At 40.3% G+C, this 17,208-nt stretch overlaps 1 protein-coding gene across 2 annotated transcripts in view; it reads left to right on the plus strand.

Moving 5' to 3' along the window:
* Positions 1-2,569: 2,569 nt before the first annotated feature.
* relt (RELT TNF receptor) overlaps positions 2,570-17,208 on the plus strand; it is a 90,623-nt gene continuing 75,984 nt past the window's right edge. Inside the window, exons 1-2 of one of the 2 annotated variants that reach the window (XM_062974489.1) lie at positions 2,570-2,777; positions 6,439-6,572. In XM_062974489.1, coding sequence (XP_062830559.1) covers positions 6,530-6,572 — 43 coding nt within the window. In that variant the 5' untranslated portion in view covers positions 2,570-2,777; positions 6,439-6,529. The remainder of the gene's footprint in view (positions 2,778-6,438; positions 6,573-17,208) is intronic. The other variant, XM_062974491.1, reaches the window with a different exon arrangement.

The following is a 17,208-nucleotide window of genomic DNA, read 5'->3' on the forward strand; positions in this document are numbered from 1 at the left end:
TGAGAAAATCACCATCTGTCAACTGCAAAAGGCCACCCTGCTGGGATCTGCACACATCATTCGAAAATACATCACACAGTCCTAAACACTTGGGAAGTGTTCGACTTGTGATTTTGTGATACGAAATCCAGCATATACATCTTGTTTGTTGTGTCATATAACATTGTTGTGTCAATAATAATAATAATAATTCTAAATAATGAGTAAAGTTTGATCAGTGCAAATATCTAGACTCTCTCAAGATAGAAAAGCGATGATGATGATGATGATGATGATGATGATGATGATGATGATGATAGAAAGATTTTTGGGAGATACTTGAATAAATAAGTACAGTAGAGTCTCACTTATCCAAGCCTCGCTTATCCAATTTTCTGGATTATCCAAGCCATTTTTGTAGTCAATGTTTTCAATATATCGTGATATTTTGGTGCTAAATTCGTAAATACAGTAATTACAACATAACATTACTGTGTATTGAACTGCTTTTTCTGTCAAATTTGTTGTATGACATGATGTTTTGGTGCTTAATTTGTAAAATCATAACCTAATTTGATGTTTAATAGGCTTTTCCTTTATCCCTCCTTATTATCCAAGATATTTGCTTATCCAAGCTTCTGCCGGCCCGTTTAGCTTGGATAAGTGAGACTCTACTGTAATACATGATAGCCCTTTAAAAATGTACCTTCAGTTTGCTTGGTAAATGAATGGTGACCCCATGAATTTCAAAGGGTTTTCTTAAGCCTATTCCTTTTTCTGAAATACACCTTACAGCACCTTATATTAATTGGCAGTCCTTCCAAGCTTGGTGAAGTTTATATAATATAGTACAATATAATAATATAATAATCATATATTATATATTGAGCCCCCGGTGGCACAGCGTGTTAAAGCTGAACTTGCGGACTGAAAGGTCGCAGGTTCGAATCTGGAGAGCGGAGTGAGCACCTGATGTTAGCTGCAGCTTCTGCCAACCTAGCAGTTAGAAAACATGCAAATGTGAGTAGATCAATAGGTATCGCTTTGGCGGAAAGGTAATGGCGCTCCATGCAATCATGCCGGCCATATGACCTTGGAGGTGTCTACAGACAACGCCGGCTCTTCGGCTTAGAAATTGAGATGAGCACCAACCCCCAGAGTTTGACACAACTAGACTTAATGTCAGGGAAAAACCTTTACCTTTTTACCTTATATTATATATTACATGCAATATTACTAATCATATTGCAGTATAGTGGTATAGTACAATATCATAATATATAATACTAACATTGTGCTATGTTAATGATATATTATATATATATATATACAATATTATTTATAATATCATACTATACTAATAATAATACAATATAATAATATATAATAACATTGTAATATAATGAACCTAATATGTCATATATAATACTACTGATAATATATAATAATATACCAATACAGTAGAGTCTCACTTATCCAAGCTAAACGGGCCGGCAGAAGCTTGGATAAGCGAATATCTTGGATAATAAGGAGGGATTAAGGAAAAGCCTATTAAACATCAAATTAGGTTATGATTTTACAAATTAAGCACCAAAACATCATGTCATACAACAAATTTGACAGAAAAAGTAGTTCAATATGCAGTAATGTTATGTTGTAATGACTGTATTTAAGAATTTAGCACCAAAATATCATGATATATTGAAAACATTGACTACAAAAATGGCTTGGATTATCCAGAAGCTTGGATAAGCGAGGCTTGGATAAGTGAGACTCTACTGTACTAATACTGTGCAATGTTAATAATATAATATATATACATATAATATTAATATTAATAATAATATAATGTAATGCAATAGACTACTAAAGATACAATAATAATATTGTAATACAATAATAATATTGTAATATAATAATGATACGTTAAATGTAATACTGGTGATAATATACAATGAAATATTGTTTTATTATTGTATTTTTTAATTTGTAATGTAATTTGATTGTGAGCCATTTTGAGCCTCCATATGGAGAGATAAAGCAGGATATAAATAAATGAATAAACTACCATTTCCAGAAACCCCCAGCCAGACAGTGTTCAGCATATAATATAATATAATATAATATAATATAATATAATATAATATAATATAATATAATATAATATAATATAATATAATATAATATAATATAATATAATATAATATAATATAATATACCAGTACTATAATATAATTAATGTAATACAATATAATATAATATAATATAATATAATATAATATAATATAATATAATATACCAGTACTATAATGTAATATAATGTAATATAATATATAATGTTTTTATTATTTTTATTACTTGGGATTCAAAATCCCTCCATAATAATCTTACTCTTCTAATTCTAAAAACCTGCAATTCAAGCATGCACCGCTAGGTGCCGCTAGGGAGCTGAACTCTTCTCTCCATTCACTGTCCTTAAAGTCTACTGAAATCAATGAAGGCGGGTCCGAATTTTGGAATGTGGGCGTGGCCGAGGCGTGACGCGCAGAAGTGGGCGTGACCGACTCCATTGTGATGCGCCTTCGAAGGGGCGTGGCTTCCGCAGCCAGCTGCTACTTTTTTTCCCACCGGCGCTGATGGCTTCATTCATTCATTCTGGAAGGAGAAGAGAAAGCAGAGCGAGAAAAAATTAATGAATTACTCCCATATCAGTGATTTTCCAGCCGGATTTTGAGGATCCTTTATAGAGAACGCGTTTGGGGTATACCTGGGCACCAGATCCTGTTTCTTTTTGCCAGGTAAGGACTCCATCTAATATAATTTTAGCTCTGTTTTAACTCAAAATTGCCTTAGAATGGTGAGATTATTTGTTATATCCAGTTATTTTCCCCCCTAATATAGGATTGGGGAGATTTACACTCGAGTAAACCCCATTGGGTCAATGTTTGTACTCTAATGGGTGAATTAAAAGTATTTTACACGCGTGTAAGTTCTATATAGTCAATGGGTCTACTCTAATACGTAAACCAAAAGTAGGGATTGAGGGCATAAAGGAGGGGGAAGATGCATCTTTGGTTTTTGGGCAGATTTAGTTAGACACGTGTACTCCGTGTACGTGTGAATGCGTGCAAGATGCGTGTTCTGCCTCAGTGCCTTGCCCATTGTATTCTAGGTAGCCTTTCCTGTTTATTTATGCAAATTTTACCCCTTTTGGAAGCCTTCTTTTCCCCTTACCCTTCTAATAGGGATTTAAGGGCACCTTGGCTGTAAATGCCCTCCAAATGAAGGCCTATGGCTCAATGCTAGGAGATCCTGGGAGTTGTAGTTTGAAGAGGCAAGGAAAAAATCAAGAAAATAAATTAAGAAAAAAATTAAGGTTTTGCAAAACTGCAGCTCCCAGAACTCCCATCACGTTCAATCTTGGTATTAAACAGCATCAGTCCAGTAATACTCACATTGTATTAAACTGCATCAAATCTGCAGTGTAGATGCACCCCTAGTCTAATAACACTCACACCCCTCTGGACCAAACTGTCCATCTCCAGTTTAGTACTTGGAAATATGAGACACAGAGTGTGTAGAATGGCATCAATAGATAGATAGATAGATAGATAGATAGACAGACAGACAGATATACAGATAGATAGAGAGAGAGAGAGAGATGTAGATAGAGAGATAGATTGAGAGGGAGAGATAGAAAGAGTGAAAGAGATAGATAGATAGATAGATAGATAGATAGATAGATAGATAGATAGAGATAGTTAAATAGAGAGACAGGAGAGAGAGATACACAGATAGAGAGACAGAGAGATGGCGAGAGATATATACAGAGAGATAGATAAAGAGAGAAAAAGAGAGAGCTAGAGATAGATACACAGATAAAGAGAGACAGATAGATAAATAGAGAGAAAGAAAGAGAGATATATAGACAGTAGAGTCTCACTTATCCAACATTCGTTTATCCAACGTTCTGGATTATCCAACGCATTTTTGTAGTCAATGTTTTCAATACATGGTGATATTTTGGTGCTAAATTCGTAATTAAAGTAATTACAACATAACATTACTGCGTATTGAACTACATTTTCTGTCAAATTTGTTGTCTAACATGATGTTTTGGTGCGTAATTTGTAAAATCATAAACTAATTTGATGTTTAATAGGCTTTTCCTTAATTTCCCCCTCCTTATTATCCAAGATATTCGCTTATCCAACGTTCTGCCGGCCCGTTTATGTTGGATAAGTGAGACTCTACTATCTCTATCTATCTACAGATAGAGAGAGAAAGAGAGAGAGTTAGAGATAGATACACAGATAGAGAGAGACAGATAGATAAATAGAGAGAAAGAGAAAGAGAGAGAGAGAGAGAGAGATAGATAGATAGATAGATAGATAGATAGATAGATAGACAGACAGACAGATATAGAGATAGAGAGATAGAGAGATGAAGAGATAGATATACAAATAGATAAAGAAAGAGAGAGAGTTAGAGATAGATACACAGATAGAGATAGATAGATAGATAGATAGATAGAGAGGAAGATAGATAGATAGATAGACAGACAGATATAGAGATAGATAGAGAGAGAGAGAGAGATGAAGAGATATATATACAAATAGAGAAAGAAAGAGGTAGATAGAGATAGAGAGCAAGATACACAGATACACAGATAGATAGATAGATAGATAGAGAGAGAGAGAGAGAGATAGATAGATAGAGTGAGAGGGAGATAGAGGTAGAGAGAGCAAGATACACAGATAGATAGATAGATAGATAGATAGATAGATAGAGTGAGAGGGAGATAGAGGTAGAGAGAGCAAGATACACAGATAGATAGATAGATAGATAGATAGATAGATAGATAGATAGATAGATAGATAGATAGATAGACAGAGTGAGAGGGAGATAGAGGTAGAGAGAGCAAGATACACAGACAGATAGATAGATAGATAGATAGATAGATAGATAGATAGATAGATAGATAGACAGACAGATAGATAGACAGATAGAGTGAGAGGGAGATAGAGGTAGAGAGAGCAAGATACAGATAGATAGATAGATAGATAGATAGATAGATAGATAGATAGATAGATAGATAGGGAGATAGAGGTAGAGAGAGCAAGATACACAGATAGATAGATAGATAGATAGATAGATAGATAGATAGATAGATAGATAGATAGACAGATAGAGTGAGAGGGAGATAGAGGTAGAGAGAGCAAGATACACAGATAGATAGATAGATAGATAGATAGATAGATAGATAGATAGATAGATAGATAGATAGATAGATAGAGTGAGATAGAGGTAGAGAGAGCAAGATACACAGATAGATAGATAGATAGATAGATAGATACACAGATAGAGAGATAGAGAGATCGAGAGATGAAGAGATAGATATACAAATAGATAGAGAAAGAAAGAGGTAGATAGAGCAAGATACACAGATAGATAGATAGGTAGACAGACAGGCAGACAGATAGACAGATAGAGTGAGAGGGAGATAGAGGTAGAGAGAGCAAGATACACAGATAGATAGATAGATAGAGAGAGAGAGAGAGAGAAAGAGAGAGAGAGAGAGGTAGATACACAGATAGAGAGAGAAGGAATACCAGGTAAAGGAATGATACACAGAGGTTGGTCTAAATGACCTTTAGGAGCCCCCTTCCAACTCTCATTATGATTTTGATGCCATTTTGTGTTCAAGGAAGGTTTGTTTTTATGGATTCGCACTCCCACAACCCATCCACCCCCCAAGCACTCATGGGCTGTAGATCTTGTAAAACTACAACTCCCAGGACCCCATAGCATTGAGTCCTGGTCATCAAAGTGGTGCCAAACTGCATTAATGACATTTCCCTTGTGTTGGATTGGATATCGTAAAATTCTGTATACACAACAAAGACTAGACCTGGGCAAACTTGGGCCCTCCGGGTGTTTTGGACTCCAACTCCCACCATTCCTAACAGCCTCAGGCCCTTTCCTTTTCCCCCTCAGCCGCTTAAGCTCATCATTTAGTACCTGGAAATGCAAAGTTTCAGAATTCATAGAAGAGCACCAGCATTCCCATAATGTGTCATTTATATTCAGCTGCTGTACTTGAGAACATCAAGTGAGATTTATGACAACGCTTTCGAAACACAAAAGGCCCAGGATTGCCTCCTCTGTGTTAAAATATTCCTCCTGATGCACGATGCGTGTGCCATATAAATCAGTACATTCTCTTTCATGCATTTATCTAACATTTTTATTAAAAAATGCAAACGAAAGTATGGGTCGTGCATGGTTCACCCCACAAACATTTGCTGGGTTCTTCACTGCGTGATGGACAAAAGTGCAAGAGTTGTGTTGTGGAAGGGTTTCATGGCTGGAATCACTGGGTTGCTGTGAGTTTTTCGGGCTGTTATGGACATGTTCCAGAAGAATTTTCTCCTGATGTTTATCCCACATCTATGGCAGGCATCCGCAGAGGTGGTGAGGTCTGTTGGAAACTAGGCAAGTGTACTGCCATGTTCTGGAAGCATTCTCTCCTGATGTTTCGTCCACATCTATGGCAGGCATCCTCGGAGGTTGCGAGGTCTGTTGGAAACTAGGCAAGTGGAGTTTATATATCTGTGGAATAATGTCCAGGGTGGGAGAAAGAACTCTTGTCTGACTGAGGCAAGTGTGAATTTTGCAGTTGGCCACCTTGATTAGCATTGAATGGCCTTGCAGCTTCAAAGTCTGGCTGCTTCCTGTCTGGGGGAATCCTTTGTTCATTGGGGGGGGGGGGGTATCACAAGAGTTCAATATTACTATTTCAATTATTTGTGGAAATTAATACAGATAACCCTCAGAGTTCCAGGGTATGAAATAACATGGAAAGAAGAGGGATAGAATTCTACAGGTGTATCTACAGTGTAGAATTAATGCAGTTTGACACCACTTTGATGTCATGGTCTTCCTCTTGTTAAGTGTTGGTGCCTCAGCAAACTATAACTCCTAGGATGCCATAGCACTGGGCCAGGGAAGTTAAAGTGGGGCCAAACCCACCTCTCCTCGTGGCAGGTTACAACATAGCTAGAAATACATAATTATTATATAAAATGCAGATATTAAAAGATAGTTCCACTATATTTATACTATTTTAGAAACCTGGTGATGCCTGGGTTATTAGAAGAAGGTTTGTTTTGGGATGTTAGATAATATCACTTAAGTTTGGTCCAGATCTGTCGTTGGCTGGGTTTAGTGCTCTCTGGATAAGGGATAACCACAACTCCCAGATTCCCAGGGCAATCATCCCCAAACCCTGCCAATATTCAGAGTTGGCCATGTTGGATCTGTGTGCCAAGTTTCCGTGGTTCATCCTCTCCCAAAACTCACAAAGAAGTAAAGTACGTTATGGAGAGTCTGTGTGCCAAGTTTGGTCTAGGTCCGTCATTTGTGGGGGTCGCAGTAGTCTCTAGATGTGGATGAATATACTGAAAATCCCATCATCCATGGTCCATCCTCCCCAAAACCACACCAGGACTTAAAGTGGGTCATGAGGAGTCTGTGTGCCAAGTTTGGTCCAGGTCCGTCATTTGTTGGAGTTTCAGTAGTCTCTGGATGTGGATGAAGGTACTGAAAATCCCATCATCCGTGGTCCATCCTCCCCAAAACCACACCAGGACATAAAGTGGGTCATGAGGAGTCTGTGTGCCAAGTTTGGTCTAGGTCTGTCATTTGTGGGGATTGCAGTGGTCTCTGGAAGTGAGCGAAGGTACTGTGAATCCCATCATCCGTGGTCCATCCTCCCCAAAACCACACCAGGACATAAAGTGGGTCATGGGGAGTCTGTGTGCCAAGTTTGGTCCAGGTCCTTCATTTGTGGGGGTTGCAGTAGTCTCTGGATGTGGATGAAGGTACTGAAAATCCCATTATCCATGGTCCATCCTCCCCAAAACCACACCAGGACATAAAGTGGGTCATGGGGAGTTTGTGTGCCAAGTTTGGTCCAGGTCTGTTATTGGTGGGGGTCACAGTGGTCTGTGGGAGCTGAATGGGGTGAGAGTTTAAAATTCATGCTTACGGCACTGACAGTGTTATTATTGTTGCTGCTGTTGTTGATATTGTTGTTGGTATGATTTGCCATTGCTTTCTTCTGAAGCTGAGAGAGTGTGACTCACCTAAAGTCATCCAGTGGGTTTCTGTAGCCAAGTAGGGAATCAAATCAGAGTTGTAGTCTATAAGAATCCATGCTGACTCTACACTGTAGAATTAATGCAGTTTGGCAACACTTGAACTACCATGGCTCAATGCTATGGAATCCTGGAAGCTGTAGTTTTACAAGGTCTTTAGCCTTCTCGGCCAAAGGGTGCAGGTGCTTTACCAAACTACAGACCCTAGCATTGCATATCACATTGAGTCATGGCACTTAAAGTGGTATCAAACTGCATTTGTTACACAATTGACAGGGTTTTCGTTGGGATACACAGACTACAGGGAGAAAGCTGTGGGTTTGTTTATTTTCTTCTCCTCTGCTGCATTTGGCCTCGCTGCTGCACAGTTATTTAAAACGCTGGAGCTTTATTGGGGAGGGATGTGGGCAACTTGACAGCCGAAGCCTGTGACTGTGTTAATATTTCTGGGGTTGCGCTTTTTTGTCCATGCGGCTTGGTATTTTTAGCAACGAGCTGGAAGTAGCCGCTTTGCATGGTGACAGAGTGAAACTGTGCAGACTCAAATAGGCGCTTATGAGGGCAGCCGGGTGTGAAGGAGACTCTCGCAGGCCTCTTCTGTCTCTATACATCACTAGGAAAGGGATTTCGGAAAGAACCTGAAACTAAGGCTGAGACATTAGGCATCTGTACTCTAAAGACATCTGATCCAATCTCCTTTTGATGGTTGAATCCGTGGATGCGGAATCCGTGGATACGGAGGGCCAACTATACACAACTAAACAATGCCCATCCCGTATCTACTTTAAAGATTTCCAAAGATAGAGCCCATCATCCTGCGACGAAATCTGTCCTGCTATTGAGCAGCTCTGACAGTCAGCAAGTTCTTCCTAAGTTTTAGGTGGGATCTCTTTCCTTCTCATTTGAATCCCTTGGTCTCTAGGTTTCATCTTCTACATTTATTATTATTTATTTATTATTTACAGCATTTATATTCCGCCCTTCTCACCTCGAAGGGGACTCAGGGCGGATCACATTGCACACAGAAAGGCAAACATTCAATGCCATGACATAGAACAGAGACAGAGACAAGACGCAGAGACCGGGCTGGCCTCGAACTCATGACCTCTTGGTCAGAGTGATTTGTTGATTTGTTGCAGCTGGCTTGCTTTCCAGCCTGCGCCACAGCCCGGTCCTACATGACATCCCTTCAGATATTTACCCAGGCCCTGGGAGATGGGAATTCTAGTTCTACCATCCCTCTGAGGCCAACTTATATGCAACCCAGTCTGTATCATGTTATTGCTGTTGACTTAAGGCAATCTCGTGAGTTTCTTAGTTTTCTAAGGCAAGGAATACTCACAGAGGAATTTGCATGGCAAGGGTTTGGAGTGGGTGGCCCTTTGGTCTCTTTCGATTCTGTAATGAGTCGACCCATTGAATAGTTATATTTACCTATGTCCTAACTGTTGGATAGGACTGAGATATCAGCCCTGTTGTATTTTCCAAGTGAAAGAGCCAGAATGAGTCCTGAATCTGAGCAGGAGGGAAAATAGACAACAAACAATAATTTTGTTCACCTTGCTGTGGAATGATACATGTTTTCCATAATTCTATGCAAAATAAGTCTCTCTAGAACCTTGTAAAGATGGCACAACAAGGAGATTGGTTTATATCTTTTTGGATCATTACAGTCTTTGCCTGGTTTCAAGATGGCTATGACTCTTGCTTTCCTCCAGATTTTTGGAATCTGACAGGATGTAATGCAGTTGTTCATCAGCTTCAGCAGCCAGCACCTTGCTTTTGGGCCAAAGTTCTTAATTTGTTCCATCCAGGCCAGCTGCTTTGCCTTTTTTACATTTATTGAGAGCCGTTTCCAATTCAGTAAATGTTAAAGGTTCATAAAGGTTGTTGTTCTCATTTTCTTGTTGTCTGACTAGTGGTTTCCTTCCTAGTTTGGTGTCAAGGTTGGGTTTCCCATTCTTCAGAAGTTGATGCGCTATCTGCTCTGCCTTCATATTGGCATGGGTATTAGTTTGATCATTGCTCAACCATCTCAACAGCGTCCACACCTTCTGGCTACTTCTGCCCATACTGACTCCTGTTATCAGCTTTATCCACTGCTTTGTCTTGGCTTCAGAGATGGAGGACAAAATGCTCTGTGCTCACTAAATGCGTCTTTATCGTGGAGCTCGATTTATATCAATTCGCTTCTGACATGATAAATAAATAAACTTTGTCCGAAGGATCCACCAAACCCACATGTGTCAAACTGACCTACCATATCATTTTATTGGCCCTCCAGAAGCTGGACTACGACTCCTGTCTTCTTCATCATTAGACATGATGACTAGAACTGATGGGAGTTGTGATCCAAAGCTGGTGGGAGTTGTGACCTGGAAGGCTGCAGTTTGTTCTCTTTCATCAAGAACAGTGAAGCTTGAATTGAGGTACAAGGCTTCTGGATATGATGCCTGAAGTTGAAATGTCCTTTCTCCTTTAAACAACCTCAAAGCCACAAGTGGGTTGCAATTCTCATTATCCCCAGTCTGCATGGTGGATCATCAAAAGGATTAGGAGTTGTCATTAAATATCATCTGTGGACTCTAACTGGGTAAAAACTAAGAGCAATATATATATATATATATATATATATATATATATATATATATATATATATATATGTATGTATATATATATATATATATACACACACACACACACACGCACACACACACACACACACTAGCTGTGCCCAGCCACGCGTTGTTGTGGCGAAGTATGGTGATATGGGAAATAAAGTATTGAGGAATTGGTGGTAGTTAAGATAAAGGGTAAAGATTTCCCCCTGAAATTAAGTCCAGTCGTGTCTGATTCTGGGGGTTGGTGCTCATCTCCATTTCTAAGCCGAAGAGCTGGCATTGTCCATAGACTCCTCCAAGGTCATGTGGCTTGACTACATGGAGCGCCGTTACCTTCCCGCCGGAGCAGTACCTATTCATCTACTCTCATTTGTGAGGCCTAAGTCTGCCTGTCCGCTGGGCTGAGTGGGTTGCTAGGAGATCAAGTGGGCGGAGCTTAGCCTTCTAACTGGCAGCAATTGGATAAAAACAATTCTTCCTCTCCCTCTAATTAGGACTTTATTTTTCTTTTCTTTTTGTTGTATGAACGTAGAGGCATGGATGAGGGGTTGTGCTGCCAAGTTTAGTGTTTGTGGGATGTGTAGTTTTGTTGTTTTGTCCTAGGCCGAAATTTCATTACATATACATATATATATATATATATATATATATATATATTTGTGTGTGTATATATAAATAGATAGATAGATAGATAGATAGATAGATAGATAGATAGATAGATGTGTGGGGATTTGTAAAAGACACTATGATGTAATGGGTTGACTGGAAAGGCATGTGTCGGCAGCTGATTGGCTGAGCCAGTCAAGAGCCAGAATTCTGATTGGCTACTGCTTCTGGCTTGCTGCTGAGAGAAACAGTTTTAACTGCCATTCTCACCTCAGAGAGTGAAGAAAGTGTTGACTGGAAACAGTCAGGAAGGAAATGGCTCCCAACTCTTCGAAGCCTGATTAATTCTAAGGCAAATGAGGCATATTTAAAAACTGTTTAAAAGGACTGTTTATTCCTTCTGTTCTCTGTAAGAATTGAGAGAGACTGCTGTATATATTGTTGCCATATTTGATCTTTTGAACTGAAGTCAAGTTACTGTTACTTGTTACACAAACCTGAGTGACACTTTATTATACTGCAGGGTATGCTTTGGTTCAGAAGCAGTGGTAAAGCTTCTATTTATTTATATCTACAACTCCACAAAGGTTGGTCCTCTGTATCCATGGAATCTCCATCCATGGATTCAATTGTACTTTGAAAGCAACCATAATAAGACTGCCGTGGCCCATAATAAAAATGAATGTGACATCCCTGACCCAATGCTGTTTTTATTCCAATCTGTTGGGTTTCATCCTTGGACTGCACACGCCTCTTGTGTCACCAAGTCTTCAATCCTCAATGAGTAGCTAATTCCAAGCATGAGCATTTTAGAGAGCTTCAGAGATATGCAAACAAAGACGAAGTGTGCATGAGCAATATATCTAATGTATACATAATAACCCTTATCTGAATCGATGTGACTTATACAGAGTGTTGTCAGAGTTTGTTTGTTGTTTAAGAGGATGTTCTCAGCGTCTGGCACTGGGTGCAGCCATAATATCCGAGCACATCGTTTTGCAGTTACAGCATTTCTAGCAAAACATCCACGACAGAGCTTAGCAAACAATGCAAGCTATGGGGAGATGTCAGCTATTGTCCAAATGGAGCTGATCAGCCTCATTAAAATAGATCAACAAACAGCTGAATCCTTAATTCTTGTTTTATACCAACACAACATTCAACAGTGGATTGAATGGGACTCTTCAGACCCAACCAATAAGGTTATAACTAATGTTTCTGGGGAGAATTTGGCTAAATACAGGTTTCCTTCTACCTGTGGCCGCTGCTAACAAATTTGGAACAAGGACCTGAGTATGTGCAAAATAAGAATACATATGTATTCATGTATATTCATATCCAGCCTCTGCTTAAAAACCTCCAGAGGAGACTCCACTGGAATCCCAGGCAGCAGCATATTCCACTGTTGAACAGTTCTTACTACAGTAGAGTCTCACTTATCCAACATAAATGGGCCGGCAGAATGTTGGATAAGCGAATATGTTGGACAATAAGCAGGGATTAAGGAAAAGCCTATTAAACATCAAATTAGGTTATGATTTTACAAATTAAGCACCAAAACATCATGTTATCCAACATTTGACAAAAAAAATTAGTTCGATATGCAGTAATGCTATGTATTTATGAATTTAGCACCAAAATATCACGATTATTGAAAACATTGACTACAAAAATGTGTTGGATAATCCAGAACGTTGGATAAGTGAGACTCTACTGTATTAGGAAGTTATTTCTAATGTGCTGTCAAAGCCTTTCATGGCCGGAATCACTGGGTTGCTGTGAGTGTTTTGGGCTGTATAGCCATGTTCTAGCAGCATCCTCTCCTGATGTTTTGCCTGCACTTGTGGCAAGCCTTCTCAGAAGTCTGTTGGAGGTGAGGCAAATGGAGTGTGTATATATGTGTGTGTGTATGTAATAATGTCCAGGTGGGAGAAAGAACCATTGTCTGTTTAAAGCAAGTGTGAATGTTGCAATTATCAGTTTGAATAGCATTGAGTAGCCATGAAGCTGCAAAGTCCATTAGTGAGGGTGTATGCCCAATAGAACAAAATCTGGCTACCAGTATTAAAAAAACCATCAGAATCAAGGCATTAATAACGAACACCACTCAGAAACAGGGGAATTCCAGACAGCAAACACTCAAGTGCCAGTTAACACCTCCCAAACAGAGGGTGCCTCCAGGCAACAACAGCCAGTCTACCTCTACATTGTAGAATGAATGCAGTTTCACGTCCCTATAACTGCCATGACTCAATGCTATGGAATCGTGAGAATTAGAGTTTGGTAATGCACCAGCCAATAAGCCTAAAGTCCTTGTAAAACTATAGCTCCCAGGATTCCAAAGTCTTCAGCCACGACAGTTAAAACAGTGTCCAACTGCACTCATTCTACAGTGTAGTTAACACCATTCTGTTGGTTCCTTCTGCAGCCTCGGCTGTCTGGCACAAAGTGAGAAATTGAGCAAATGAGAGGCTGTATCCGAAGGGATGTTGGTGGGGAGAAAAGGCTTTTGTGAAGTGGTTTTGGGAAGAAACGCTTAGTTTTGCAAGCCGCCAAATTACAGGGCCTGCAATGCCTTTCTCTTCCTGGAAACACGTTGCAAAAGCATATGGAGAAAATGTGTCAGAGCTTCCCGCCCTCTCCAAGAATCCAAATTATGCACTGAGAAAATGCAAACTCGGTTACAGTGATCTTACAATCATCATCCTTATTATAATCACTAGGATGAATAGATTTATCACTGTAGTGTGGAAGCAAAAATAAAGCTATGAAATAGGTTTGCTTTAGGATTTCATAAAGATAGAAAGAGACCAACATCTTTACTCGCAGTAAGCTAGCATATGAACATTCCCTTACTCACTAGATTTCTATGTGCAGGGATTTATTTGTTTATGTATTTTTTGGCTTAAAAAGAGGGGAAGTTTCTCATGGTAGAAAGACAATATACTGTAGTAGAGGAAGAGTGGGACTCATTCACTCCTTGCATTTTTTGGACTTCATATCCCAGCATTCATCCTCATTGCTTATCTTGGCTAAAGCAGCTGGGACTTGTAGTCCCTGCATAGTTTGGGGAGAAACCAAATCTCTCTGTCTGCCTGTGATATATGACGAAAAACAATGATGGAAATTAGTGACTAGATGGGTAGAAAATCTGATCCCTCCTGGCATTGCTGGACTACAGATCCCATCATTCCTCACCGTGGACTATACTGCAGTCTAACAAGGACCATGGGATTCCTACTTCATGAGTTACTTCTATAGCAACTTTCTTGGAACATGTTGGATTACAACTCCCATTGTTCTGGACAGCATGATGGGAGTTGTAGTCCAACACCTGGACTTTTTAAACCAGTGAATTGTTTCCAATTACAGGATTTCCCAGTAGTCATGTCCTTGTGATTCGAAAGTATGGTGAGTCTTTAGCAAAGCCTGCAGTGACTTGATCTGGGAGTGACATCCGTTTCCTTTTGCACAATCCCACTACAACCTTTGTTTTGACTTTCGTTCTGGACCCGTCTCCTGCCTTGAATCTCTCATTTGCATCTGCCTATCTTCTCACTTGTGTAATCCTCACTAACTGGCTGGGATGGTGGTTGCAGGAAAGGCAACTCAGGCTGTTCCGAACTTCTTGCTCCGGGAAAGGCTTGGATTCAATGCCGCCTTGAGTCTCCTTCAGAAAAAATAAAGCAGGGTATAAATAAATATTATAATAATAACGCCTGGAAAGACTGCTGTAAAGACAGTCCTCCCAAGAAGTAGAAAACCTAAGGATGACAGCCTTGCATGTTGTAGACCAGGGGTCCTCAAACTTTTTAAATGGAGGGCCGATTCACAGTCCCTCAGACTGTTGGGGACCGGACTATGATGAAATAGTCCAAAATTAAGATTAGTTTGGGGACCCCTGATCTAGTCGATCTCATAAGACCATAGGTAAGCAAAGAGACCTCCAAAGACCATCTAGACGGTCTCATAAGACCATAGGTAAGGAAAGGGACCCTCAAAGACCATCTAGATAGTCTCATAGGACCATAGGTAAGGAAAGTGACCTCCAAAAGTCATCCAGATTGTCTCATAAGGCCGTAGCTAAGCACAGGGACCTTCAAAGACCATCTAGACCAGGGGTCCCCAAACTAAGGCCCGGGGGCCGGATGCGGCCCATCGAAGCCATTTATCCGGCCCCCACAGCACAAGGGTAGAAGGGGGTTGGGCTAAATGACCCAAGGGGTCTCTTTTTCTCTTACAACCCTTATTATTATTATTATTATTATTATTATTATTATTATTATTATTATTATTATTAACATTGAGGCTGGGTGGCCATCTGTCAGGGGTGCTTTGCTTGTGCTTTTGGTGCACAAAGGCAGAAAGGGGTTGGACTAAATGGCCCAAGGGGTCTCTTCCAACCCTATTATTATTATTATTATTATTGTTGTTGTTGTTGTTGTTGTTGTTATTACTATTGACATTGAGGCTGGGAGGCCATCTGTCAAGGGTGCTTTGCTTGTGCTTTCGGTGCACAAAGGCAGAAGGGGGTTGGACTCAATGGCCCAAGGGTCTATTATTATAATTATAATTATAATTATTATTATTATTGCTCGGTGGCCAACTATAGTCTGGCCCTCCAACGGTCCAAAGGATCATGAACTGGCCCCCTTTTTAAAAAGTTTGGGGACCCCTGATCTAGACGATCTCATAAGACCATAGGTAGGCAAAAAGACCTCCAAAGACCAGTTAGACTTAGGTCAACTCTAAGTCTAAAGTTTAGGACAGGGGTCAGGTAAATGACCTTGGAGGGCCGCATCCGGCCCCCAGGCCTTAGTTTTGGGACCCCTGTTGTAGACTCATACAAAGATAAGCCTGGAAGGGATCCCAAAGGCCATCTAGTCCAGCCTCCTTCTGCCATGCAGGAACACGCAACCAAAGCCCTTCCAGGTTGTCCATATCCATCTCAAATTGGAAACCTTTCCTAGCTCTGTGCTAGATCCCAAAGTAGTGCATGTAAAAGCCCTTTCTAAAGATGCCCCTAACAACCAAACAACCCAGGTGACATTTGGGACTGGCAGAGAAAGAAGAACTAATCTAATGTAATAAGAATGGCAAAAAGACAACAACTCTGAATGTGCTTAAATGGACTCTTCAAGGACAAATGGGTGACAAGAGAATTGCTTTGTATCCAAGACTTGGAGGAGGAGGAGGAGGCAGCAGCAGGCAGAGCGGCTGGTGCTGCATTGCAGATAAACCAGGAGATACCATCTCACCTAGAGCAACACTGCAGCCAAAGGGAGAGTTTCCTGAAAACACACATGAGCAAACTTGGGTCCTCCAGGTATTTTGGACTTCAACTCCCACAATTCCTAACAGCTGGTAGGCTGGGTTGCTGTGAGATTTCTGGGCTGTATGGCCATGTTCCAGAAGCATCCTCTCCTGACATTTCACCCACATCTATGGCAGGCATCCTCAGAGGTTGAGAGGTCTGTTGGAAACTAGACAAGTGGGGTTTATATATCTGAGGAATGTTCACTTGTCTGCCCGAGGCAAGTGAATATTGCAGTTGGCCAGCTCAATCAGCATTGAATAGCCTGACAGCTTCCTGTCTGGGGGAATCCTTTTTTGAGAGCTATTAGCTGACCCTGGGAGCCTCTGGTGGCGCAGTGTGTTAAAGCGCTGAGCTGCTGAACTTGCAGACCGAAAAGTCCCAGGTTCAAATCCGGGGAGCGGAGTGAGCTCCTGCTGTTAGCTCCAGCTTCTGCCAACCTAGCAGTTTGAAAACATGCAAATGTGAGTAGATCAATAGGTACTGCTCCGGCGGGAAGGTAACGGCGTTCCTTGCAGTCATGCCCACC

The sequence above is a fragment of the Anolis carolinensis genome, chromosome 3, assembly GCF_035594765.1.
Source record: "Anolis carolinensis isolate JA03-04 chromosome 3, rAnoCar3.1.pri, whole genome shotgun sequence".
Lineage (NCBI taxonomy): Eukaryota > Metazoa > Chordata > Lepidosauria > Squamata > Dactyloidae > Anolis > Anolis carolinensis.